General features: G+C 47.6%; 7 protein-coding genes across 7 annotated transcripts; 4 read left to right on the top strand and 3 right to left on the bottom strand.

Annotated features, from left to right (window-relative positions):
* Positions 1 to 1516: 1516 nt before the first annotated feature.
* Positions 1517 to 4156, top strand: PSV08DRAFT_373466 (uncharacterized protein; the record flags this gene model as incomplete). The annotated part of the gene is made up of 6 exons (XM_014221625.1): positions 1517 to 1598; positions 1652 to 1742; positions 1789 to 2063; positions 2110 to 2690; positions 2740 to 3069; positions 3119 to 4156. The coding sequence occupies 6 exons, from the start codon at positions 1517 to 1519 to the stop codon at positions 4154 to 4156; spliced, it is 2397 nt and encodes a 798-aa protein (XP_014077100.1).
* Positions 4157 to 8573: 4417 nt separating this feature from the next.
* PSV08DRAFT_354883 (uncharacterized protein) lies at positions 8574 to 9151 on the top strand (the record flags this gene model as incomplete). Its single annotated transcript, XM_014221626.2, has 2 exons — positions 8574 to 8648; positions 8699 to 9151. The coding sequence occupies 2 exons, from the start codon at positions 8574 to 8576 to the stop codon at positions 9149 to 9151; spliced, it is 528 nt and encodes a 175-aa protein (XP_014077101.1).
* Positions 9152 to 9174: 23 nt separating this feature from the next.
* On the top strand, positions 9175 to 9844 carry PSV08DRAFT_325257 (uncharacterized protein). Its single transcript, XM_066092695.1, has one exon. It carries the CDS (start codon positions 9216 to 9218, stop codon positions 9453 to 9455), a length of 240 nt encoding a protein of 79 aa, XP_065948256.1. The 5' UTR covers positions 9175 to 9215; the 3' UTR covers positions 9456 to 9844.
* A 1560-nt stretch (positions 9845 to 11404) lies between these two features.
* On the bottom strand, positions 11405 to 11893 carry PSV08DRAFT_250472 (uncharacterized protein; the record flags this gene model as incomplete). The annotated part of the gene is made up of 1 exon (XM_014221627.2): positions 11405 to 11893. The coding sequence occupies one exon, from the start codon at positions 11891 to 11893 to the stop codon at positions 11405 to 11407; it is 489 nt and encodes a 162-aa protein (XP_014077102.2).
* Positions 11894 to 12903: 1010 nt separating this feature from the next.
* Positions 12904 to 13632, bottom strand: PSV08DRAFT_228925 (P-loop containing nucleoside triphosphate hydrolase protein; the record flags this gene model as incomplete). The annotated part of the gene is made up of 1 exon (XM_014221628.1): positions 12904 to 13632. One exon carries the CDS (start codon positions 13630 to 13632, stop codon positions 12904 to 12906), a length of 729 nt encoding a protein of 242 aa, XP_014077103.1.
* Positions 13633 to 19219: 5587 nt separating this feature from the next.
* On the bottom strand, positions 19220 to 20069 carry PSV08DRAFT_373464 (actin cortical patch SUR7/pH-response regulator pali; the record flags this gene model as incomplete). The annotated part of the gene is made up of 2 exons (XM_014221631.1): positions 19220 to 19429; positions 19479 to 20069. 2 exons carry the CDS (start codon positions 20067 to 20069, stop codon positions 19220 to 19222), a joined length of 801 nt encoding a protein of 266 aa, XP_014077106.1.
* Positions 20070 to 23464: 3395 nt separating this feature from the next.
* Positions 23465 to 25316, top strand: PSV08DRAFT_373463 (lipoxygenase; the record flags this gene model as incomplete). Its single annotated transcript, XM_014221632.1, has 3 exons — positions 23465 to 23761; positions 23815 to 24400; positions 24454 to 25316. 3 exons carry the CDS (start codon positions 23465 to 23467, stop codon positions 25314 to 25316), a joined length of 1746 nt encoding a protein of 581 aa, XP_014077107.1.
* Positions 25317 to 26111: the final 795 nt, after the last annotated feature.

The raw sequence follows: 26111 nt of genomic DNA, 5'->3' as shown, positions 1-26111 counted from the left end.
TCAAATAGTTAATGTTGATCCCAATGCAACCAATAGAGCCAACACAAAATTCTCAACGACCATAGTCGCCTGCGCACCCGTGTTTTGAGAGCATGTGTCTACAATTCTTATCAGTTCGAAGCAACTAGATCAGAATTCACAGAGTGCTATCCACCTTTTATAATTGTCTTTCTTTGAAAATACTTTGTTTTTGTAAGGTGGGCACATGTTGCACTTGTAACTTGGGTCAGAGTGCTGAGTCTTCACGTGCCGCTTTATGTCGCCCTTGAATATAAACGTCTGCCCACAACGGTCTTCTGGGCAGCGATGTCGCTGGTCTATACTTTGATGCGACCTGTTATGGCCAGCATGCATGTTGAGTGAGTAGTGTTTGTGGCAAGAGAGTACTTACTCCTCTCCTAAACCCAGTGCTTCTCGCTTGCTTTCTGAACGATCCCTGGTTTTTTGGGGATAGTTTTGCACAATAGGACCCCTTCCCCACGACGAGACCGATCTGGATCAGGTCTTTTAATAAACCGGGCATTTGCAAAGGTTTGTGGCGGTGGAGATGGTTCTGCATGTGTTTCGCAAGGTGACAAAGGTGGTGAACATTCAACATAGTCACCATCTTGATAACATTTTTCAGATCTGCAGACATCAAACATCTGGCTAGCAGGCTTTGGGTAAATCGGATTTGCAGGTGATTGAAAGGCTCGTTCTATGGCGCTTTGTGTAGGCGCCTTCAGTTTCCTAGCGCTGGATAACTTTTTAGACTTCGTTGGGAGGAGCTAAGACGGCGCGCGATATCTGAAGTCCTGCATCTACCCTTTGCTTACGCTAAAGTATACACACGCTGCAAGTCTTGTATTTCAACTACTCGATTGCGCGTCGCCCTCTTGACCTTTGGAGCTTGATCACGTGTTTGGCCACAACATTCCACATGTCTGGTTGCATCTTCGCCATAGCGTACCAGAAAAAAGATTTGTGAGAGCGAGTGTTCTCCTCTGACTTGCTCACGGTTTCTTCGATAACTGAAGCTAGTACCACTTGAGAGTGATGAGGGAATGTAGACGTGCGAACTAACTAGCTCCACTGCCAATAATCCCTACGGTAAGAGGCACCTTGCAGCGACATAGAGAACAGTGAGCTTAACATCTTGTCTGTTATATGTGCTGACCTAGCATCTGCCGCAGTCGTATCAATGTAATGATAGCGTAATCAGCTTACTCATGGTGTGCTCAACGAGAACCCTCCATGGCTAGGCCAGAAACGCCGTCTGCCCCGGTAACGAGGATGCTCACTGTAATCCTAGCCATTCTGAGCTTGTCTACTAGAAAAATGAGAGATAGGCTTCCGCAACGAGTAGTAAGTACTGCTTTGCAACCTGAGAAGCTCTGGTGTAATGAGCAAGGCAAGAAGCTCTAGAAGACAAAATTTCTGTACTCACGCTTTTATCTATAGCCGGCTACCAGGCAGATTTGATACATTCTGGAGCATTATACGCAGGCGCCTGGGATTATTGCAACTTTATCGAAAAATGCTGCTGAACTTCCGTGGCGCTTTGAAGCTTTCTCCAGCAGCCATTCTTCTTGGGACGTCTTTCAACATACTAGAAGCAGGCAAGCAAACATCTCAATAACAAGCAGCCGATGTAACCTCTGACCTGCTGTAGTGTCCATTGGCTTGCTAATCTTTCCACCATCAGCGCACGGGGCTGCCTTTGCTAATCTACAGAGCCAGGCGATGTCTCTGTACATCATGAGGTATTACACTTGCTCTGTCGTACCAAAACTTGCTTATGATACATAGCACTGTCGTCTCCCAAATCACTCTCACCTGTGGGGGGTCGAGTATGCCGAGCGCCTTAGGCTCGATGCTGGCGGAGGCACTCCCATTTTTGAGGAGCATTGCCACTTCCATCCAGCAGGAGTTGAGCCCGGAGCATCCTGGCGTGCTTCCGACAACAATGGTCGCATATGCATTGACGAGCCTCCTGCTGGGGGGCGTGTTCTTTGCACTTGCAGCATTGCGCTGTGGTAGACTCACGGGATACTTTCCTCGAACAGTCAAGACTGGTGTAGTTGGTGAGAGCGCTCTGGGGTACTTCAGTAGATGAACTGACAGTGACAGGCGCTGTGGGTGTCTCCCTATTTGTTCTAGGGCTTGAGATTCCTTTTTCTTCCAAATCGGCCCACCTGAGCTACAAGACTCTCTTCGAAAAGAGTCATTTGCCTTTGCTGGCTGCTTCTCTAGGGCCAGCCGTTCTACTTTCTTCATCAGGTCGCCTTTCCTGCCTTGAACGAATACCGAAGAAGCCGACGAAGCATCCGCTCTATATACCGCTATTTTGTTTTGCTGTGGCGGGTGTGTTTTGGCTCGTCGTAGCGACATGCAAAGACGCTTCCATGAAAAAGCTTGTCTCAGCTGGCTGGCTCTTCAGTGTAGAGCATAGATCCACTCAGGCTACCGCCGCAGCCGAGTGGGACTACTGGGCCCTATTCAACTTCAACAAGGTCGAATGGTACGCCTTGTCGGCTGGAATCCGTGATATCATACTACTCGTTTTGATTGGCGCCCTGAGCTTACCAATTTTTGCCTCAGAAGCGCTTCTGGAACGGGGCAAGTCGGACAACAGCATGAATCACGAGTTTGTTGGCCATGGTATCTCGAATACGATAGCTGGGGCGATTGGCACTCTGCCTAATCTCTTCGTGGGTATACCAGCTCCTCCCAAGAAAGATCATCACTTATGTTATCTAGGTGCTTTCGAACTCTCGATTCTTCTATCGTGCCACAGGCCGCCGCCCAGAAGCCGCGTTGATTGCGCTTCTCACGCTTGCATTCTTCTTTTTTTCATTCCGCGTCCTGCCTTATGTACCGACCATACAGGCCTCGGCTCTTGTGCTCTTCGTTGGCATCGAGCTGATGCTGGAAGCGTTGTGGGATTCCACAGCGTCACTTACTAGCTGCGAGTGGACCGTCGTCGCGAGCACTACAATCGCTTGTACTTGGCTTGGATTCGCACCGGGAGTGGGGGTAGGATTTGCAGTTGTTGTAACCCTGCAATTTTGCTACCACATCCTCGATTCGGTAACGTGCCATGCGTCTTGAGAAGAGCGGGCGCTGACCTAATACACAGCGACCCCACGTGACACAACTGTGCACACACGTACCGTTGAGTGCGGTGCCATATATTCCATCATTTTTCTCTCAGATGTCTTTTCCTGGCGATCTGTCGAAAGAAATGGGCTATACGGTTACAGAGCTGCAGTCTTCGTCGTCTACAGCTCGGCTAATGCTGCCAGTCGTGGTAAGCCTCAAGGGACGCATCAGCTCTTCTGCTATTCCTTCATTAGACCAGATCTTCGGACGATATTGTCAATCTTCGCATATCATACTCAACTTGGAAGCGGTGGATTCAGCTGAGACCAGCGTCGCAGAGTATATACAAACCCAAGCTAAGAAAACACAGGACACTCTCTTCTTCAGCATCGTGGTTTCTCATACCCAGCTAACACTGAAGAGTGATTTGGAGCGGGGCAAAGTGGATTGTAGCTATAGCGTAGCCACTCCGCCAGTGGTTAGTGCTCCTGCATCTGTTAGTCAGAAGCAGCTCCGAGTATACGACACGCTGGAAGACGCGATTTGTGGTCTACGATACGAGCACCGGTCAAGCTCTTCCTTCTTGCCCGCTAACAGTCTCACTGCATTGTGCAAGACGATCTTGCATCAGCACAACAGGAATAACAAGCAATTCACACTTCCCGAGCTGCATTCGGCAGGAACAGTGGTGAGAGTCCTCGCATGTGGTGAGACAATTGCTTGCTCTGAGTACCCGTTTCTACCGGCATTCGTGATACTCGATGGTCGCGTGGCCTTGCGAGAGCATGCTACTTCACTTGGCGGTGGAAAAAGAATGTGTATTCGAAAGGCCGTGCCTTCAGCAGCGAGAGCTATCTTTCGGCGCAAGACAACAGAGAAAGATAGAGATAATATCTCTGTAATAGAAGGGTCTGTACATGGTGCTGGGCCTCGCGTGATTGCACCGCTACTTCCGTTCTGCGCCCGTGTGGACAGTGAGACTTGTTTGATCTTAGATATCGATGCCCGCAACACGCACTGGGCTGAGATAATCAAACGGTGGAGACAAATAGGCGCTATCAACGACAAAAAGTAAATCAGTGGATTCTATCTTGGTGAATTAGAGCATGGAAATGGCCTCATAGCTGAAGGGGAGCTGCTCGCACTTGGCATTCACATACAGATTAGGCCGCCTGATTTCGTCTTCGAACAAGAGCCCAACTTTCTGTAGACATTTGTATGCGACAGTGATGTAAGTATGACGTCATTATCTTGGAAGATTGGAAAGAGAACATTGTATCTACGACGTTTGACGGTTCACTCCCTGTATTACTATTCTTGTATCGTTTGGTTACATGTTATTTCTCTATTACTTCTTGATGTGTCCCCACTGTTACAATGTATGCGTTTGGTCATACACTGACTGCTCAGTGCGTTAAATTGTAATTCGGTTAATCTCCGATTTTCTTCTTTCCTGAATTATTTTCGTTCAACGGAGTCGATACTCGTGCTCTTTATTTTTTTTGAATGGTATATCTAGCTATAAAAGTTTCAGATTAATAGCGTAGTTAGATCATTTCTTCTTAGTAACCACCTATTGTCCTCTGTACATCATAGTCCCTCTTCTGGTCCTTGTATACGTCCTAAATTCCAATCGCGTGAGGCCTATTTGAAAAGTTGGTATCCAGTAACCTTCCATACGAACCTTCTGGAATCGCGCTGCTATGCCTTTTTATGACTTATTTTACATCTTGAAGTGGTTTCTTGAGACTTGATAGGATAACGTTTTCTTCAAGCCTTCGCTCACTGACTATTGTTGTACTGGGGCTGCCACATGACTCTGGAGCTTATTGGTTAGCTGGTTGTTTGAGTCTTGCGTAATAGGAACGCGTCTTTAGATTAGATGTATTTCGAGTTTACCTACTGGATGGCTATATGTTGTGCTGCAGTCCCAAAGTTGGCTGTGTTCGAGTTTGAGGTTATATATGTATGTCTGGCAGGAATCGGAGTTACGTTAAGCCAGTGTTCGAAGATATACCATAGTCTGAATTACACGTAAAGTGTAGATACTAAGGAAAAAATCAGGCCTTTTTCATATTGACGAAGCTTCTATCTTGACTTATTGCCCTATAAGCTGTGACGGGTCCCATGTACCGCACTAATCTCGCTATACAATCAGCCTATGAAGCGTCCCTGTAACATCATTGTTAGGCTTATTCTGTATGGTTCCATCTGGAAGCAATCAAAACGAAGTTTGTACACTGCTGCATAACCATGATGATTTTGATATTGCATGACGTAGTTTATACTTATTTCGCGTCAGTCCCAGCTGCTGACTTTCAAGGACTTTTTTTGAGTCTGGATGCTGGCTTTTCAGCAGAGCTCGGTGAATATCATGATGGTTTAGATTAACTTCTACCAAACTCGGTAGCGGCGTGCGGCGTGCGGCCTGCTACATCAGCCCGTGATGGTTTCCATATTGGAGCGATTTTGAGATTGCTATCAAGTCGACCTAGTAAAGAGTTTCCAGATATTGGCTGCGTATCAGAGGCCGCAGTTCGCTTATTTGTTACCGCTTGCGCACAACGGCTGCTAGATTCACTACCAAGGCGAACAAAAGGTTGTTGATGCTGAATGGGTGCATGAGATGAAAGAAGAGCATATTCGTTGTACTGCGGTCGGTGTGGTTGTAACGTTTGCCGCTGGAGACTTTCTGATTGTGGTTGTGGAGCATGCTGAACTACATGGGGAGTCCTTCTTCAGATGCATGTTGATAGGTGCAATGGAAGCCACTAGCGGCAAGACATGATTTGCAGGAGCAGATATCTCAAGATGGAATGCAAGAGAATGCCCACAGTTGCGAGACTGATTTTGTTTCAGCTTGCAATTATTGATGTAGTTCGTCATCCTTATAATGATTCATCGGTGGATGTGTACTTTTAGACTGCAAAAGGATCAGCACCCGCTTACTTCTCACGCAAACGCATAAAGACTCACATCTTTTTGTGCTCAGGGATATCGTAGAACAGATGCGCTTTGTATCCGGTATCTGGATTAGGCTCTAGCAAGTGGTCCCGGTTTGATCTCCCCCAAATCAAAGGTCCGAAGTGTTTCAACAAACTGTCACATTTACCGCAAAATTAAGTAAAACACCTCGAATGTCCGTTTGAGACGCGTCCAGTTTCTGTAGCAGGACCTGTAGCAATTCTTGTGATAGGCGGTTTAACTCTTCAGACAGAGAAAATTGATATTGGCCGTTATATATGGGGACGGCAAATCTACTATCCGATTTCAGACCCAGGCACTGTACCACAGCATAGATATAAGTTTTCCTCCTATGCGTGAAAAAGAACCATTCATCTCGAACCCATGGTCGCGTACCGTACTGCAGGTGCTGCGATCGAATGGGCTGTAGTGTTTGTTGCTGAGGATTCTGTGCTTGTGGCTGTGGAGCAAGGGTATGTATGCACTGTAACCTATGAGTTATGTTCTTTTTTGTTTCAAACTTCATCGGATAGAGTCTCTACCTTGCGTTTATAACGTCTGCAATCTGGACAAGCCCCCCTTCTTACTTTCAAACAAATAGGTAATACGTCTGGAGTCATCTTTCTCCGTTCACCATTCTGATGTCGCACGTGGGAGATACTCTTTGGCAAAAAAGTAGTTTCTACCGTTACAGCATGATTTTCGAGGCTTATCGTACTAATCCAGTTATTTTCGGTATAGCATATACTCGTGTCTCCTTGTGGTAGCAATCCTGATCTCGCAGAATGGGACGCAGAGTCATGTTTCTGTGGTTGGAAAGAAGGTGACTCTGGAGTTTCTGTTTTCTTCATCTCTAAACCCTAATGTAGAAAATCAATGATAGCCTGATGTTTTCTGTGTCCAAAAATTTGACAAACCTGGATATATTTAAGAGTATCGGGAAAGGCGTCAGAACCAACAGTGAACTCTATATCTGCCAATGGTGTCCTGTTAACGTATATCTGTTCAGCTCAATTCATAATGTTCATTGAAAGTATTCTGGCTAAACTGTGTTGAGTAGAATTGGGATAAGCATCCAGAAATACATGTGATAGCGTAAGGTTTCGATAAGGATTGGGTGAGTAATAGCCAGCGACTGAGGATCGTGTCACCATGTAAGATGTCCAAAAGGAAACCTGTGAATGTGAAATATCCCCCAGAAGTTCAGGTACATGGGGGCTTGCGTGTGAGACGTTTAGTGGTGAATTACTCCAGAACAAACGAAACCAACTTCTAATATCGTCAGCATTACGTATGCAGAATCGCTGCAAATCACTTGGTTTGTGCATCTTAATTTGGATGAAGCTAAAGCGAGCTTTCGGAAGGCAAAAAGGGCGAGCAAGGCAAAAGGGTGATGATGGCCTGGTCGAGGCCGTGTCATGTCAAAAGATCCTACTACGATTAGCCTGCAATAGCCGAGATTGCGATCGGCCAAGTGAATGTCAAGTTTCGATCAAGATGCCAATGTTATTTCAATTTGCCGTGGTGAGACTGCATGCGCGGCTGGTGTTGCCGCCGGACCTCTCTGTTGGCATATGGCCTGAGCTCTGCGGACATTACGTGACGTTCCTGAACAGGTTAGAACACGCGCACAGGGCTGGGCCTGGCACGAGCCTCGTGCTCAGACCAATTTACGACACCCAGTTTTAGCGCCATCACCTCGAGCCAGTGCATCCGGCCGCCGACGGCTACGGGACGGCTGGCCCCAACCAAGGGAAGCGCACCCCACGTTCAGCTGCTTGTTGGTCGACCCTGGCAGTTCACTCTTACACGGGTCCTGCACTGAAACCTTGGTGAACCATGCCCTGGCAGCTGGCAGCATGAGTTGGATTTAGCGACATAACCGAGGCAAGACTGTTCTCACTGCAACCGAGTCTCTTCGTGTGAGTAACATTGCAATTCTCTCATACCGCACTCGCTTTGAGAAAGGCGGTCGTGGGTCGTGCTGCGCCTAGGGGAACCATGCTCTCAACAATATGTTCCATCTGGGCGCGGAATGTCCTATTCTAGCAATGCTCCGCGCAACTACTCGTGTCTGGCTTTACGCGTACATCCACTTGTGCCAGATACACTTGTAGCCCCTTAATAAGCAAAAAGTTTCACTAAGGATCTATAACAATATGACATGGAAGCGAAAGTGATAAAACGAGTTCTTTTTAGGTCTGCAGCCTCATATCAAGGCTCTTAACCCAATCAAAACGCTGTATTTTTGCTAGTATCTCGGCTTAATTCCCAACTTGGTGTACAATCTTGACCGGAATTGGTGGCAAATCGTTTCGTACCCAGCGCACGGTCATTTGACGAGACGCTTACCGCATGTGACAGTGCTGCACAGTGCTTAGGCAGCTTATCCTAGCTAGCGTAGTCTGTCCGCGCACTGTTGCTGCCTGCTTGGCGCGTGGCTTCGGAAGCTTCCCACCATCTGATGTTATCACACCACCCACACTGCGCATGCTCGTCTCTTCAGCACACGTCGTTCCATAATTATAATGACCATCAAACCCAACGAGGTCGCACTGAAGGAAGTCTGGCCATCTTCGGATACATTAGTCTGCTGCGGAACGGTACAATATGGAAACCCAGCACACAGTCTTTGTGCTTACCAGAATTCTAGATCTATTTCCCACCTTTCGGTGGTCACGATACATATGATCGGCATCATGACCAGACTGACCCAACAAGCTGGTCAACGGCAGATACTCTGTCAACAACTCTCGAAGCCGAACGCCCTACACTACAAAAGATAATGGACGCCGGCGGCGAGATCGATCACCAGGTCATACCAGAGAGAAATGTGGACAATTGTATCAGAAAGAAGAGGGTAGTGGTTCGAGTGTTCACCAAGACATGCAAGCTCCCTGAAATAATACAGGCTTTCACAACGCTTGATGGAATTTACCTACAACAGCCGGTTGACATTAGTGACAACTGCCCATACTACGATTTTCAACTTCTGCACTTTGGGCCTCCCGATGTTGTCAAATCAGAGCATACTGAGCGAGATGGACAGGAATACTATAGATTTATCCACCTGCCAAAAGAGGTTGTTCTACAGCTACAGCTATGAGCAATAATTTTCACCTCGGTTAGCTCCATCACCCCACCAACACCAATCTAATCTACTTTTTTGAATGCCAACCACCAACGCTACACCACGCCAATTCGTCAGCTATAGATACAATAAGCTCCACCAGACTGGATCGGTACAGGATAAACCTCGCTCCGGCCGCCCACAGATACTTTCACATCACCAGCAGAAGCTGATATATCGTGCGGCACGAGCTAATCCAAAAATACTATACGAAGACCTTGCTAAAGTCACCGTCTTTATGCACCCAGATGGCACCCCTTCGAAGGCTCCCAGCCGCTGAACCTTATACTCAGTCCTCAAACGTCGAAAGTTAACTAAGCACCGCTGCAAAAGACGACCCAAGCTGACCCCTAAGCAAGCTCGTCGGCGCTACAGATTCGCATGTCGGTACCGTAGTTTTCCTTAGCATCAGCGCACGGTCAAGTTCTCAGATGAGTGCTCAGTTCAGAAGGGATTGGGTGGCACACAGGAGTGGTGTTTTCGATATCTAGAAGAGAAATAGAAGCGGAGGATGCTAACAGAGGCTCGTGCCAGCCAGGGCCCGCAGCAGATGGTGTGGGGGGCTATATGGGTGGATGGACGCGGCCAAGGGCGACGCAGTCCTCTGGTGATCATGGAAAGGGATCTAGATGCTCCCCGCGGTAGGTACAGCGTCCAAAGTTATATCTAAACCCTTGAGCAAGGTCTTCTACCCCACTAGCGGCCCTCACAGCTTTTCATGCATAATAACGCGCGTATACACACCGCGGGTAGTGTGCGCGAGTTCCTCACCACCAACCAGATTACACCACTTAGCTAGCCAGCTTATTCACCAGACCTCAACCCTATCAGGCACCTCTAATAGACTCTTAAACGAAACATGAGCCGCTTCTATCCACAGTACTTCAATTACAGCAAATCTCAGGAATAGTTGGATGGTTTTTGTAGGGCACTAAAAGAGTGCTGGCGGAGGATACCAAGTAGCCAGATCAAGGCACTCATTGAGTCAATGCCGCGACGCCTCCGCGCAACGCGCCAAGCGCGAGGCTGGCAAACCAAATACTAGTATAGAGGAATTAATTGCATCTTTCAAATTCAAAAAATATGTAGCTTTGGTGGAGATATAAGTCGTAGAAGCACTGGCGTCAACCTTTGGTGATGGGCTGATTTCAATTGGCGAGGTGAAACTTTTTGCCTAGTACTGTAGAAAGGGCATAGCATGTTAATGTGTATTGAGTTCTCCAATGTTCCTGCGATTATTGTCTATACATGAGTGTCCTATCTCCAGTCCTTACATTCAAAGGTACGAAAGTCTAGAGGAATACCTGTAGCGGATACAGATATTACATCATAGGGACGTAGGAACGTTCACGTTGTCTTAGTGCGACACAGTTTATGGTGGAATGACGATATTTTGTTGATTCGGATCATCCACTCGCGAAGGCTATAGTCACAAGCGGATATTACCGGATGACCAACGTAAGTTACGACGTGTGAATATGTCCGTGTCGAGGAATCGCCCTTGGCTTCCCAAGATGGGACTAGCATCAACCAGAAGTTCTTACTAGGATGGCAAAATTGCATGATTTTACTCGTACCACAGTAACCACAGGGCAAGCACGATTTCATCGCTCGACAGTAAGGCTCATGGGGTGGAAAAAGACGTCCCTGGCCCTATCAGGCGCCACAAAAGTCTTGTTATGCTGCTGAATCGAAGGCGCACTATTCTAATGTCAGATAAAGCAGAGGTAGTAGTGACGATGCTGCTGTAATTTATTGTCCAGAACCAAGTGTAAGTGCTTGGAGAAAGCCCTAGTATACCGTCTACGAAGGCAAACGAGATGCTCTACATATGCAAAAAGCTCTACGCGCCCGAAGTCAAGGTACCTCGCTTGTTTTCCCGTGCAGGGGTTTTTTCTGGCCTAAAGAATTGATGTTAACTAGTGAATGATACCTCGGACGGGTTCAAATCTGTACTTTCAAATGGAGGCAGGACCGAATGCCAAAATCGCAACCGGTTTTTGGAATATCGCCCCGGCCCATGTGGTTGGTTTGTTGGAATGTAAGGAACTAGTTCTCCGATTACTCTAACTACATGAACCTGCTACCCCCATCAAGCTATATCCTACTCTGTTCCTTAAGCTAACCCGTTCTCTGTGGATATAACATTGCAAAGAGTTACGATGTCTACCTCCTTGGCTCAATAGGGCCGTTTCCATTATAAGCACGCGATGATTTGCACTGATCTGTCTATTTGTAGCGTACTCTTTTGCGGTCAGGCATAAATGTATCGTCTATAGAGCCTGAACGTTTCCTCTTTTTATGTCTGGCACTTGCTCCATCGACTACAATTCCCGCATGTCTTGATACATAGACCTCATTTTGCTGTGGTGTCTTTCCAGAGTTTTCATGTGTCACAATTTGTCGTTGTAGCCGGTAGATATTATCTTCCAATTCAACGGACCTTTCCATATCGTATACCTTATGCTGGAGAAGTTCTATTTGGGCCGCTTGTAATCTCTCCCAAAGACATATACACTGCATCTTTGGTTCTTTGATAGACTCGTTTCTCCACCCATACCCTAAATCCTCAAGATATGCTTGTCGTGCGTCATCTTGCTGTCGCATTGGAATTTCCTTTAAAGCGATAAATTCACTCTGATGTTGAGCAACATCTTTGTTCCCACTTGCAGATCTCCCATCATCTGGATGTTCATTCCAGCTCGAGGCGTATGCCATAGATACGTCAGAGCTCGAAGGGGAAGAAATATTAGTCATCCTTTGCACAAGCATCATTCGAAAAGCGGCGTATCATAGGTGGCTACCTGCTTTTTGAGGTTTCTTGCTTCGGGTAAGCATAACCTTATCATCTTATGAAACTGGTGGTCTAACCAACGGCATAGCGCTCACGTCATACGTAGCTCTGTATTTGTACAGGAGTGATGACTATGCAACCATGAAACCAAAAGTATTGCAAACTGTAGATAGAGCAAGTCTATATAGATCAATGCGATGTGTCAATAGCGTAAATCAACATGGAGATGCCAGCTGCAACGTATCCACGGTGAAAAGAAATTTAAACTCGCTTTGATCAAGCGTGGTATCCATGGGCATCGTCAGCAGTAATATCCATGTGGAATTCCAGAATTGAGGTATTCCGTGGGCTTGGAATTCCATTCTCGCGGAATTCCTGGCCCGTGGAATGACATGAAGTTATGTAAGCTGCTGACGCCAATTTATCACCAACTCTATACTTGTTTCTTATATGACATAAGTGATTCATGATGGCTCTTGTCAGCACCATTGAGCCTTAAGAAAGGGGTCCACGAGGCTCATAACGCTTCCTTAGTTGAGTGCTCGCTGCAGCTTCAGGACAGGTACACTCTGATGCAGTTGCAGCTTCCGGTTTGCGCACGCTGCTTGGTTGTCATCCCACGCAGGACACGGATCTGCCTGATGTAAGCTTGTCCAAACAGAGTCAAGCCATGTAAATATGATGTGTTGATTGGTCTGAGAGTTTGAAAGAGGACGCATCGCTGACAGAAACTAACTTAACTTGTGCTGTCCCGACATAAAGGAAACACCTAATGTTACGTTCGCTAAGTGATGTGGAAGAATTCCATTATGCTAACTGTTGTCTCTGACCAAGCTGACCCCATAGCCAGTTACATACGTATATAAGCCTAGAGATGCGAATTATATCCACCAACGTACTGGAAAATGCAACAACTTGGGGGTTTGCCACATGCTCAACCATCTTCACAATTGCTATTGTGTACTGAAGCCCGCGTAATAGCATCTTCGGGGTTGGACGCGAGCAGAAACTCCTGGATCCTTGCTAGGCTGAGTTTGTTGTCTGGTATAAGGTCCCCGAACCGCTTGGCCAACATATGTACGTTAGCCTGTTTCCCTTCGTAAATCTTAACAAACATCTTCATCGCCGAGGCCTTTGTCGACAACTTAAACTCAATCTTACGATCGATACGGCCTGGACGGGTGAGGGTCTCATCAAGCAGTTCGGGCCGATTGGATGTTACTATCAGGATATATCCTTCCGCGGTAGCAAATCCATCCAAGCTACTTAACAAACCACAGAGTGAGAACTTTACATCATTCTGTTCAAGGCCATTCTGGACGAAGCTCACTTCTTTGCTTTTCCTGCGTGCAACACTGATTCGATCTAGTTCCTCAACCAGAACAATAGATTTTTGTGGGAGAGTCATAAAGATGTTTTGCAGCTCTGTGTCATCCATTTCGCTGTCTTGAAGTGATAGTATGTATACATCAAGTTGGAAATATGCAGCTATAGCTTTGACGAAACTTGTTTTTCCGGTTCCAGGTGGTCCGTGAAGAAGATAGCCCCGGCGCCATGGAATACCATTCTTCTGACACATTTGAGCAAAGCTTGGTTGCAGGAAGTCCCCTATGTCCTTCACAACACTTTGTTTTGTAGAATCATCTAGTGTGATGGATTCCATACCTCGATGAAGTCTGTGGACTGGGTTGCGCCATGTTTTGAATGACCTAAAATGCTTGTTGTGCAGACTGTATATAGCGGTGAATTGCGCCTTTGTATTGTTTTGCGTAGTTCTTGCCATGATTATGAATTCCTGTATTGACTGCGTGGACAGCCCAAACGCCCTGAGTACAATGAACCCTCCAGTTCCTTGGCGCGCATTAGGCGCAGGTTCGTGACCAGAATGCCGGTCCACAACAAACAAGATATATTTCCAGAGGAACCAAGATCGACCGTACGGGATCTCAAAGCTTAAGGATTGCCGCGAAGTTCCTGTTTCGGAGTCTGGGACAAGACTCAGCCCGTTTGTGGTCGTGTTACTCATGCCCAGTCTTGCGCTTTTGTCTGTCTTGCTGAGTATCTGAGTCTTGGCCTTTACGCGGATTGCTGAAACGATTTCGATGACAGGAAAGTATAGTTCATGGCTTTCGTCAATGACCACAGAGGCAAAGAGCCACTCCAGGATTTTCTCTAAGAGTCCGAGATTTGCTGAGATCCAAATGATGGCAGGTAGTAAAGTGACGACATCCGTGAAACGGTTCATGTAGGAAGTAGATGCTAAAACACCAGCGCGAAGTCCGAAAATCGTGCTAAGCTTAGTGGTATCCATGTTCAGATGATTTGGAATGGAGTACTCTTTGAAGAGAGCCGGCAGCTCTAAGTACAGAGTCCTAAAACCTACGATGCGCGCACACATGGGCAGACAAAAGACACAATCGCCAAGAAAATAAGATATGGATGCTAGTAACAGCAGGATTTCCGGTGAAGTATGGGTAGCCTCGTCGGTGTTGCCTTGTACACATCGGGGCCCTGTGGGCTGGCGCCTTCACGTTGTGTTTGCCTTTTGGAACCGGTACTTCTTGGGGTAACTAACCATATGTTTTGGCAACTTGTGGGATTGCATTGTTGACTCGATACCAACCTCCTCACTTGAGGCAAGGCTTGGTCTTTCCAATTCAGTTGCCCAAACTCCAATCTATGCATGCAAACCACAGTCGTGTTGTCCTGTTCCTAGCTTAGTGGATGCTCAATCAGCCAATGGCCTTGACACTGCAGATCCCGCACCACATGCAGTCTCCAAGCAAAGAGGCTGCGGACCGCAGGCAGTGGCCAGGAGGGCTGTTTCACTTCAACGCGATTGCAAGCAGCGGTTTGATCCTATCTTTTGTGAGGTGATGAAGCAAGCTGCAGCCTCCTTGCTCGAACGGCGCGGGCATCAAGCAGGTCCAATGGCCTAGTTGCGGCATGCAGATGCACGGCCATGCTTCTGCAGTGGCAAACTCACCATTTCGTTGGCTAAGACTGGCCAGATACAAACTTACGGTGCTTCGTATGCATGAACAAGCGGCTGGCCTGGTCCTGCACTCGCACAGCGATCCTGCCTCTGCGCCGCGATGATGGCTGGGATGGCACTAGCTCGCGTGTATGCATCAGCATAGCGAACCACCTGGCTCGCATGGGCTGTGCACGGAAGCGTGAGTCATTCATGCCTGACCTGAGCGGGCAGTCCAATCATCTCTGTATGGGTATGGGCACTGCCCCTGATGTTTGGCGAGGATTGGCTGAGATGTAATCAAACACTCAGTTGAAACCACTGTATGAAAGCCTCAGCATTCATTCCCAGGATCGCTACAGGCAGAAATGCTGGCGTCTTAGAACAGGCTGTGCGCCATCAAGCCCTCCTCACCGCCCTGAGGACGATCCATCCCTATGTCTCTTTGCATGACGCATTGACCTACGTGACAAATTTGTGCCAGGCTAGAACGAGTTGGTTGATGCAAGGCAGACAGGGCAGACACTCCAAGAACATCGCCGGCACATCTACACTATATATGCTACACGGCATGCTGCGGCCCTTATCTTGTCCCGTTCACCGCCAAAGAAGCTCAGATACAATCGAGGACAACAGCTCTGCAATTAGCCAAAGTTCCGTGGAAAGCGTAAGCTTGGCCACCGTCCCATCTACCCGGCGATGCTGATGAAACCGCGACTAGATTTACTCGAATCCTCCCTGAAATCCTTCTGTGCGATATCTTCTCGCACCCGTTGTCTTAGTTGGCCATCACGACCGTAATGGAAACAGCCTGGGCAGCCCCTTCATGGGACAAGGGCATCATTTAAGCGGACGTTGGGGGATGGTTTTGGTCCTCGTTCGACTGCGAAGACATACGATTCGAAATCGTGTCAGACCCAGAAAGAGCTGAAGAGAAGCTTGATGAACTGATATCTATATCTGTTCTTGGTGTTGTACGTGCTGTTTCTGGGTGTGTTGGGGGGGGGGGGGGGGGGAGGGTCGTTCTATGGCAAGGAAAGATGCAGCTGGTGTTATTCATGTTCATTCTGGCCGTGCGGGTGCATTTGTCTAGATTAAAAACCTTTAGTCGACCACCAACCCCATGTCCACTCACCTCTACCAGGCCAGATCTTGGGTCTTTGGTGGTTGGGGACAGATAAGGATGAGCTCGACAGACAATTCGCTCCCAGGCCTAGAGCTCAAAAGCCACGAAATGAAGTCGGTCTGGAGTGTGCACGACGCGGTAAATCGCTCAGGTCTGAAACCAAAATTGCCTTCCAAACACAGTACCGTAACATTTTTTGACGATAGAAATTGTTAGTCTCTGTCCAGTAAGGTAAGAAAACTGATTATTAGCTTAGAAAAGTCTTCCAAGTTTGCCAAATATCCTTTTTTTCAGTATTAAACGTTATATTTACGACTGGGTCATGACCAACAATCGCACTCGTATTCACAGTTTGCATAGAAAAGGAAGATCGAACACAAACAAACATAGTCAAACTGCGGTTACTACCGTCGGCCTTGACGTAAAGAAGCGGAAAGCCGGTCTTGACGATGGCGAGCTGGACGAAACGCCTGTCTAGCGGCCATGTCTCACAGTTTCTAAAAACAAAGAGAATTCGCCACCAGTGTCGCCACATACCCATGACTTTCCTCCTACACCAGAAAACTTCACCAACAGAGGCTTTACTGCGATTAACTCCACACCGTCTACTGGAGAGACGCCTGGAGGCTGATCATGAGAAGCCACTTGTGAGGAACTGCGGTGCCGCATCCCTGGAAGCAATCATCGTTACATCAATAACTACCAAAGTCTATATGAGTCCACTCCGCCTCATCCAGCCCTGCACCAGCCCACCACCGACGCTCGACGTTCCGTAATGCCAGCGCCATCTATATCTGTTCCCGCAAACCATGTCTTCCCGCCAGTGACTTCAATTGGGTCTACCGATGGGGCAAGTGGGCATCTGAGGAAGGACTCTGTGGTTCAGCATGCTCAACATGTCCACATTGCTCCACAGCCACAATCACAGAGTCCTCAGCAACAAATGCTACAGCTCACCCAAATGCAGCACAACCGGCCTACCTTGCTCCTATCACATCCACCTATTTAACATCAACCTGCGCCAAATGCTTCAACCCACCATTTTGGGCGTTCTCTTGCACCTCACCCTCATAATAGATCCAGCACTCCTCTTGTGCAGGCCGCACCTAACAAACCGACCTCGGCACCTAATGTAAAGCTGACTTCTGTGACCGCTATACAGGGTGCAGCCGCCTATGGTATACAATTGGTCCCGATTCAGGAAGCACCAGCTAGTCGACCAGCGCCTCGAGTTGTTGCCCAACCCGCTCCATCTCAGCATGCCCCTCATCAAATTGTGCTGAAAAGTCAGCATTCAGAACCCGCTTCATCTACTCCAGCCATTTCCCGCCAATTAATACCCAATTTTAATCTCTCCTCCTGCTCTGCATGGCGTTCAAGGTCATGATCAACACCTAGGGAAGCGAGTACCTGTTCAAAGACGGGCTTGCGCGGCTTGAGCTTAGAGTTTTTGAGTGTCTACGAAGCGAAGATAGCAAGATTGTCGTACAAAGGCGGGACGCGAGAGCTTTGTGAAGCAAGCGGTAACCATCACGCTTCCACGGAGAAGGAGGCCAACATGAACAACACATTCGTTTCCTGGTTTTCTCGTCTACTATTTCTTTTTCTTTTGTATCTATATTCTCAACGTACGTAATAGTGTACTATAGCAAAGCGTGGGCGGGTGGCTTCTGTGCCAGAATGGGGCTGCTTGGCAATTTGCAACAAAGGGCATAGCAGCGCTCTTTCGCAACTACAACAAAGATAAGAAGATGCTGGCACTCCAAACGCTTTTTGACGCAAGTTAGCCCCCTTTATGCAATACATTTTAGTTTACACTCGGCTTATGTTTGCTACCTAGAGCCATCAGTCTGGATGCGCTAGAAGGGAGCTGAAACTTCTTCCGAGGCGGCTTCTATCTGTAGATGCTGGAAATTTGAGGGGCATGATGACGAAGATGAAAAACATCTGAGCCGAGCGGCGAGCGCACTTCAATCACGCAGGGCCATACGGCGGCGTCTGGTTCCAGCGCCAGAGAGTTAAAACGAGAGATCCCAGAGTGCAAATCATAAACTCGAAGAAGGCCTCCGCAAATGCATGATCGTGAACTGCTTCTGCAAAAGCGAGAATTCCCGCCCTGATAGGCTGAGCACGGGGAGGCCTTGGGCCAACTGCGTCAGGATTGGGCATAGAGACAGGAGCGAGGGGAAACGTGAGGGTTTGAGAATCCTGTTCTTTTGGAATTCCACAAGAGTAGAATTCCATTCTTGAGGAATTTCTCTTTTATGGCATTCCATTCTTGAGGAATTCCTCTAATAGGGAATTCCCAACTAGTGGAATGCCACAAGGCTGAAATGGTAAGCTGCTGACGTCCTTGTCACCATGGCTCTCGTTAGCACCTCTAAGCCTGCCCGCTGAAAGAAGGACGCTTCCCAGGTGCTCACAGCCTCCATAAGTTCCAACAGAACAAGTCACAGTCTTGGAAATGATACAATATCGCCTTGGTAGAGCGCCCGCCCACGGCTACTGCGGCCATCCGAGCAGTAAGTGTTTGCACGGCAAGAGTCAGGGCAACTTCATTGTAGACAATCCCAGTTGGTAGGATAGAGGCGGTAAAACATTAGGCATGCAAGTAGGCAGGGCTGAAGATTGGAGAGGCTCGCAGCCATCCAAATCGTCCTTCTTATCATTTCTTGAAGTTCAAATTGATATTTCATTTACTAATTAATTAGTTAACCGTTGCCTAAAAGCCTGGCACTGAGTATACGCAACCTAATACAGGCGTTCAGTAATGTATCAGCTCCCACAAACACAAATCCCTGGTTGCAGCTTCACACTCATCGCTGTCTAGCGATGCCCGTCAGGATAGCAAGAGGCACTGACGAGTCTCCACTTTGAAAATCGTGTAACGCATCCTCACTTCGTCAACAGATGGATACCTCTATATAATTCTGCACTCTGTGAGGGTAAAGTTTCTAAGTTTCAACCTTTCCTAGACCGCAGACTCTGCCCGCGTATTATGGGCGGAATCTGATTCACTCATCCATGTTTCCGTCCAAGGGTAGCTCAACCCATGCGCTTGTGACATGCACTCACATTTAATTGTATGCCCAGACTGAAACAAAGCGCAGCACACTATCAACGCCACAGAAATAGTCCTAAGGCAGCGACTCATTTGCCAGAGCAAAAGCAGACACTCCAGGACCAGAAGAAACTCGATGCAATGGAGCAGGCGACACCAAACCAGAGAACAGAAAACAAGGAAAGTCCCAGAGATCCCTCAACATTGTAAGGGCGCAAGACCGACTCAAACACACCCTTCAGCATGATATAGGTGATCATCGCTACTACTGCTGTCGTAATGGCAAGCATAGTTTGCAACTAATTATACATGTTAGTAAGCGAATGGAGGAGGGTAAAGAGACCGTACAAAGGCAATAATGGTTGTGCACAAACTGTACAATCTGCCCTTCACGGCAAGTATCCCCGCTATGCATTCCAATAAATTCAACGCTAACATGGCTATGAAGACGTAATGTGTCGACTCTATCGTTTTTCTGTATATATCCATGCCCTTAGTAAATCGGTCCCCTAGGTTCGCTTGCACGCTTGTGTTTTCCAGCTGCCAGACAGCTACAGGGTCGAAAGAGAATGGCAATTTCCAATCGCTGCAGTACGTGACTACCTCCTTCCTAGTTGTTTCGGTGTCAATGTCACCCTCGCAGTAACCGAAGAGGCCAACCGCGTAAAAGTCTTTTATATTCTGGGACTTTTCTACGGTTTGATGGGCGTCAGGAACCTGGATGCCAACGATACTGTCGGGGAGATAATCCAGCAAACTTTGGGAACTAAGGATCATCCTGCTCGTATCTACTTTGAAGAAGTAGAGATCTCGCTGGAGTGAAGTGCTGTGACCACCAGCAGAAACTTGCGCCAACGCAATAACGAGAAAGCAGATCAAAGACGCAAATGTGAGCAGCAAAGGCGGGGCAATGCACACGGTGCGACTAGTCTTACCCATTGTACACACAGAATACAGTCCACGATACTTCCACAGCCAGCGTTGGGCTGCAGTAGTTGGGGTAGAAACTTGATGCATCAAGGCACGAATATGGCTACTGATAACACGCAGCATGAAATGCTGCTTACTCGTGCCCTGGAAGATGTATTGTTCTAGCCGTCAGAAGAATGATGCAAATAATCGTCTAACCTTCATACATGAGCATCAGCGTAATGGATGAGCACTAGCTCTCATATTGTTGGGTAATCGTAAGCCAGGGAGGATCACTAGAGATGGCCATAAAATGTCATCCGAAATTTTTTGGTTTGGTTTTTGAACGTGCAGAGAGATGTGTCTATGTATAGACGATCTAACCAAGCGCCCCGCAATGAAGATTGTGTCATTCGAGGTAGAATGATGACAGTAACTAGTGTTAGGATACTGATTTACGAATTTAGAGCAAGGCTCTACTAGCCGAAATATACAAAATGGTTACTCTCACCTCTTTTGTGAACACGCCTAATTAGCATTCATCCAGCAGGCGATGACCTAACTCCCTATGTCACAGCATGCACCCACGGCGAGACGAACTTGAGGTACTTTGAGATCAAGCGGTTGCCGTATTCTGATGGGGTATGATTAATCTAAATTCTCCTATTTTTAGTTTTTTATCCTACTTCAAACCGCTTCTGTGTTCTAAGATACGTTGTTGACACCTGCACGCCGTACACAGTAGATCTTTTTATTGTGCTAAAATCCAAGTACATGCCATACTGCACTACGCGTGACCCTGTAGGCCGTAATGAATTGACTGAGCACGGCGTGCAGGCGTCAACGATGGCGTAATATTTGTATTTCGAAGTATGTAAGCAGGCTAAAGTAGACTAAGAAGCTACAAATGAAATATTGTATATTAATTACACGCCCTTGGAAGATGATAATTGCTCAATTTAAAGTACCCGGTGTCCGTCTCGCGACGGGGTATGTCTCGTGACTTAGGGATGGACGTTGTTACCTGTTGTTAGTTAATGATGCGTAGTTAATCAGTGTTATCCCTTGTTTTTGCGCACGCACATACCCCTGTTTTGCAAAAAGAGGTCTACATGCAGGCTTACCACGTTAGGTTAAATAGGCTTTATAAGGACTGACTGAAGCTTGCATGAGCTTTGAGTATTGGACACCCCAAACGCTTGAAATCCACGATGGTAGAGAGCATCCATCCTCGCACGCTTCCATCCTCGCACACCTTTACTTTTCTTCACTCTTCGCACCAATACCATACATGCTGACCGATATGGTCATCCTTGTTATTGGTTTTTCCATAGTGTCTAGGGCGACACTTGATGGGGGGATCAAGCCCGCGGCTTCATCTGCCAACGTTGGTGCAGTTATCACCATCACCTGTACCCCGGTTCAGGAGCAAGCTAAACCTTCATGTCTGGTTGTAAAATATCCCAAGAATCAGGTCTTTCTCATTGGCTTTCTTCGCTGGCTTCTGCATCGTCACCGTTGCGAGCAGTCTCCTACACCTCCTACGAGTCACGAAGATTCGGAGAAAGGTTTGGAAATGATCACCCAACATCTGCAACCTGAACCAGTATCGCCACTTTCCTAAGACGCCAGGGCAATCACAAATATGAAGCGGCATCATACGAGGCAGTAATCGATCTCTATGATTCTTCTCTACTATTACTATCGGAATGGGAAAATCGTATATCAGACCCTAGCCAATAGACGGAATCGTCCCTTGCTTCCATTTCAAACATCATTCAAGCTCGAATATGCTTGAACCAGCATACCGCTACATACTTCTACCTACGACCTAGCCTTTCACTGGTGACTCATCCAGGAAGTGCCAATTCACGACAAAGGATCAAACTTATCTATCGCTGCTCTTTGGTTGCTGAAGCTAGCGGTTGCCTCTGGCTTGCCAGTTCCATACTAAGCTTTGCCTCTCCTCTTGGTGGTCATCTTAAAGACCTCATGCGCGAGATCTCGTCCCAAGACACTGTGTACACAAGACTCCGATCAACCAGTCGCTCCGCATTGCCAGTTTCCATCACCACCTCAAATCATTATCTGGTATTTCGAGACAAGAACATGAGACTATGATACCTAGAGCATCACCTAATACCCCTGACGACAAAATTCAGTGCAAAATGGCTCCATAGGCTTGGGCGCCAGCTGAGGCGCGAAATGTTGCTGCGAGCGGATTGACGTCCCACAGCCGCGCTACTGTGTATTCTTCTATGTAGGTATTAACTATGTATACGACGTATGCAAGTGAAAACAACAAGAATCTATGGATATTTTTCCATAAGTATTCCTATCTCTTATCTGCTTGCTTAAGAAATAGTGTTCCGCCAAACCGGTTGTTCAGGTACGAAGGGATGCACGTCAGTCATCACGAAGTAACTTTCCATAGTGAGGCTATGTACCCTGCATGCATTTGGCGTCGTGCATCTCCCTAATCGTTTTCTTGCGGATTTTTACATTCCTCAAGGAAATTTGAGCAGTAAAGTTCAGGCCTAAACAGGACGACACGAACTTGGTGGCCTGCACTACCCACTTCCGGTAGCTTGCAACGGTCGAAGAACTCCATATCGGGGTATGATCGCTCCGTAATGCTCCAAATTGTTCCTTCTTAGAGAGATAGCAAAGCCAAATACAACCAGTCCTGCAAAGATCCATAAGAGGCTCTCATAGCCCATTCTGTTATAATTTAATAACTTCCAGATTGTTGCAGCGGTGGACCTACTTGATAGAGTATTCAGAGCTTGTACTGACGGCATACACACCAGATGAGACTACTTCACAAATTCAGGTCAGGCACGAGTGTTTTTGAACAGTATCTACAGCCTGAGATGGCAAAGAGTCTGCTGCCAGTGCATTTTGTATAAAGTAAGTAGTTATATCAATTCTAGACGGTGTCAGAAATCTCGCGATATACACTTTCGTAGGTACATGAAGTGTATTGGCATAAGCTGCGTGTGATCACCATAAGCTGGATGTAAGCATTTGTTGAATCGCAGCATGGAATGCTTAGTTCTCTACTGTGCTCTCCAGACCTACCAACGGTTGGGGGCTTATGACAGGAACCGTGGTCTTTTGGAGACGTCCATGCACTAATGCAGTAATGATTAGGGTAAAGTGGCTCTGGGAGTGGTTGCAGCGTCCTCAACAGCTGCATCAGGCTCGCAGCTTCATATTTTCTAGATCAAGGGTGCTAATAACCAAATGGAGTCGTGTAATGTGAAGCCTAGAACATCTTGCTTGAATTGTTCTATGATCCACAAATCCTATGAGGTCACATATAAAATGATGAGCGTATCTGTTGAAGGCTGCGTAAGTGCCTTGTCTTTTGTTTTTTCGTCTACACAGCCCCTTCATCAACAATGTGGAACCAGATTTATCTAATGCTCTGCGCAAGCGCACCTGTTTGCGAAGCGTCCACGCAACACCCTTATCCAGAGCCTTACCCGTTCACCATCTCCAAAGCCTCCAATCAGAATACACGTGCACTTGCACTTGCAGAAAAGCGAGCGGGATGGGAGTATGGTCCTTCGGTCGCTGGGGACACGGCGTTTTATCCGTCAGGCTCTATCGGCGGTCCCGTTGCGAAGAAGGTGACCGATCGCTTCAGCACATTTCTAGACGCAGTGCATGCTAATGTCATCAACGATTCCAGAATCGCCGCGGCGTCGATCTCGAGGGTACGTAGTCCAAATAAACCCAACAGTTGGTCCTCATAAGTAACTCGAGCTAGGAGGGGGGATTAAAGAGCATACACGATTATGCGAAGTTGTATAAAGAACAATGGAAGCAATCGGCGCCCGAAGGACCCTATCCAGGGATCTTGACGAACTACACAGACGATCTCCTCTTCTCCATGACCCAGCTGTCTGAGAACCCATACCGAATTTCTCGTATTCCAAAAAACGCGCAACTTCCTTTCGCTGTTTCCAACGCAAGAGCGATTGCCGGCCAAACATTGGCCTCTCTACAAGAGGCTGGCCGTCTGTTTCTTACCGACTTTCTCGATCAAGCAAGCCTGCGGAAGACCACTGGAAGATACGGCGCTGCTTGCCAAGCTTATTTCTTCATTCACCCAGCGTCTGGTGACTTCTTGCCGCTCGCCATAAAACCCAACGTCGAAGGTTCGGATCTCGTCTACACACCGCAGGACCTACCTAGCGACTGGTTACTGGCGAAGATGATGTTCAATTCCAACAGCTTCTGGTATGCACAGTGGTATCATCTAGCAGCTACTCATGTAGTGGGCGAGATTGTGTACCTAAGTGCTATTCGAACACTGAGCGAAGAACATCCCATCATGGCCATTCTCCATCGACGTGAGCTATCTCTTGGAGCAGAGTTTTGGATGATGCTAACGTGATTTGCACAGTACTCAAAGACGCTTGGGCGTTCCGGGTCGTAGCTGTTCAGCGCCTGATCTATCCTGGTGGTCCCATCGACGAGCTGTTTCCCTGGAACGGTAGGGAAGCAAGCAACTACACTGATACGCTTTACCAGTCGGGCGAAGCCAGCGCTTTCCAGTCCAACTATTTCGAGCTCAATCTGCAAAGACGCGGCTTGATTGACTCAGCGTTCGGGCCTAGGATCGAGACATTTCCTTTTCACCGGGATGCCTCTGTAATTCACAGCGCAATTCGCCGTTTTATGGCCGCTGTTGTACAGTCGTACTACCCAGATCCTAGCGATATTACCGGCGATCATGAGCTGCAATCATGGGTCAGGGAAGCCAGACCTGCCCAAATCGTCGACTTTCCCTCGTCTATCGAGGACCAGGGCACTCTAGTCGACATTCTAACGCACGTTGCGCACTTGGTGTCTGTTGTACATGGTACGCTGAACCTAAACGCTCTCGCTACCTCTTCAGGTTCCCTTCCTTTGCACCCTTTCGCATTCTACACGCCCTTGCCGATGACCAAAGGGGTTCGCGACATCATGCCCTTCCTGCCACAAGTAGAAGCTTCTGTTGGTCAGGTCGCACTAGCGGCAGACTTCAGCCGCCCTGGTTTTGTCAACAGTGACCAGACGATCGCGCACATGTTTGACAACACAACAATGCTGGCTAGAATGCCTGAGCCTGTACAAAAGGCGGAAGCAGATTTCCGGTCTGCGATGGATCGCTACAGTGCAGCAGTGAGAAATAAGGTTTTTGATCAGGATGGGCTGTGTGGAGGCATGCCTTATTGCTGGTCGACATTAGATCCAAACAGTGCAACTTATTGGTTGACCGTCTGAATGTATAGATGAATCAAGGCTTCACAGCCATGAGATACGTATATAGGTAATAATAACATGTGCCGTTTGTAGATTAAGATATCATTTTTCATGGCTCGCCTATATGCACAATCCTTACGTGAAGAAGTGGTGCATTCGGTCACCCATGATGGGAGCAGGGTTCGTCCGTTTCGAACAAGATGCTCATGCCTGCAGTGTTGCTGAAATCATTCTTACGGCGGATTGCAAAGGGTTGGAAATAATTAGCTAATAAGAGCGAATCCGGATTTCTGCAGCAAGAGGACGGATATGACTGGTTCAAGTCGTGCTAGAGACAGTGACTTCCCTGCCCGGGTATGTCACGTGATGGGGAGCAGAGTGCTTAATTCGGAGTAGTCAAGTCTCTCTTGCTCTTGACTATCCATTGGATGAGCGGCGTGAGCTCTTGCGTCTAGAAATCTCGTTATGTGGAGTATCATCATGTCGGAGCCATCTTGACGTGTACTAGTCATCAGCCCATGTGCACGGTCACTCTGCGAGATGGATTGAGGCTTCTCGGTTTCAGGCTCACTACAAGCTATAGTCTTTGAACGCGGCTACGATGCCAATAACATTAGATCAGACTACTTACGCTCGCACTCGATTTTCCTGATGACGCTCCCCTGCGAGCCCCACGTCTTACCAGTGTGAACTGGCAAATGTCATTGTTTCAATTCCACGCTAAGCCCCGCCTCCTCCTGCACCGGAGCCTGCTACGTGCCTGCCCTAACAGTCAGCGTGTTCTGCGTCACGGTCGGCTCTGATCTCGCGCACCTC

The sequence above is a fragment of the Bipolaris maydis genome (assembly GCF_028858645.1).
Source record: "Bipolaris maydis strain C4 unplaced genomic scaffold PSV08scaffold_13, whole genome shotgun sequence".
Lineage (NCBI taxonomy): Eukaryota > Fungi > Ascomycota > Dothideomycetes > Pleosporales > Pleosporaceae > Bipolaris > Bipolaris maydis.
Note: the sequence above shows the minus strand (reverse complement) of the source record. Positions and strands in the feature narration are given on the sequence as shown.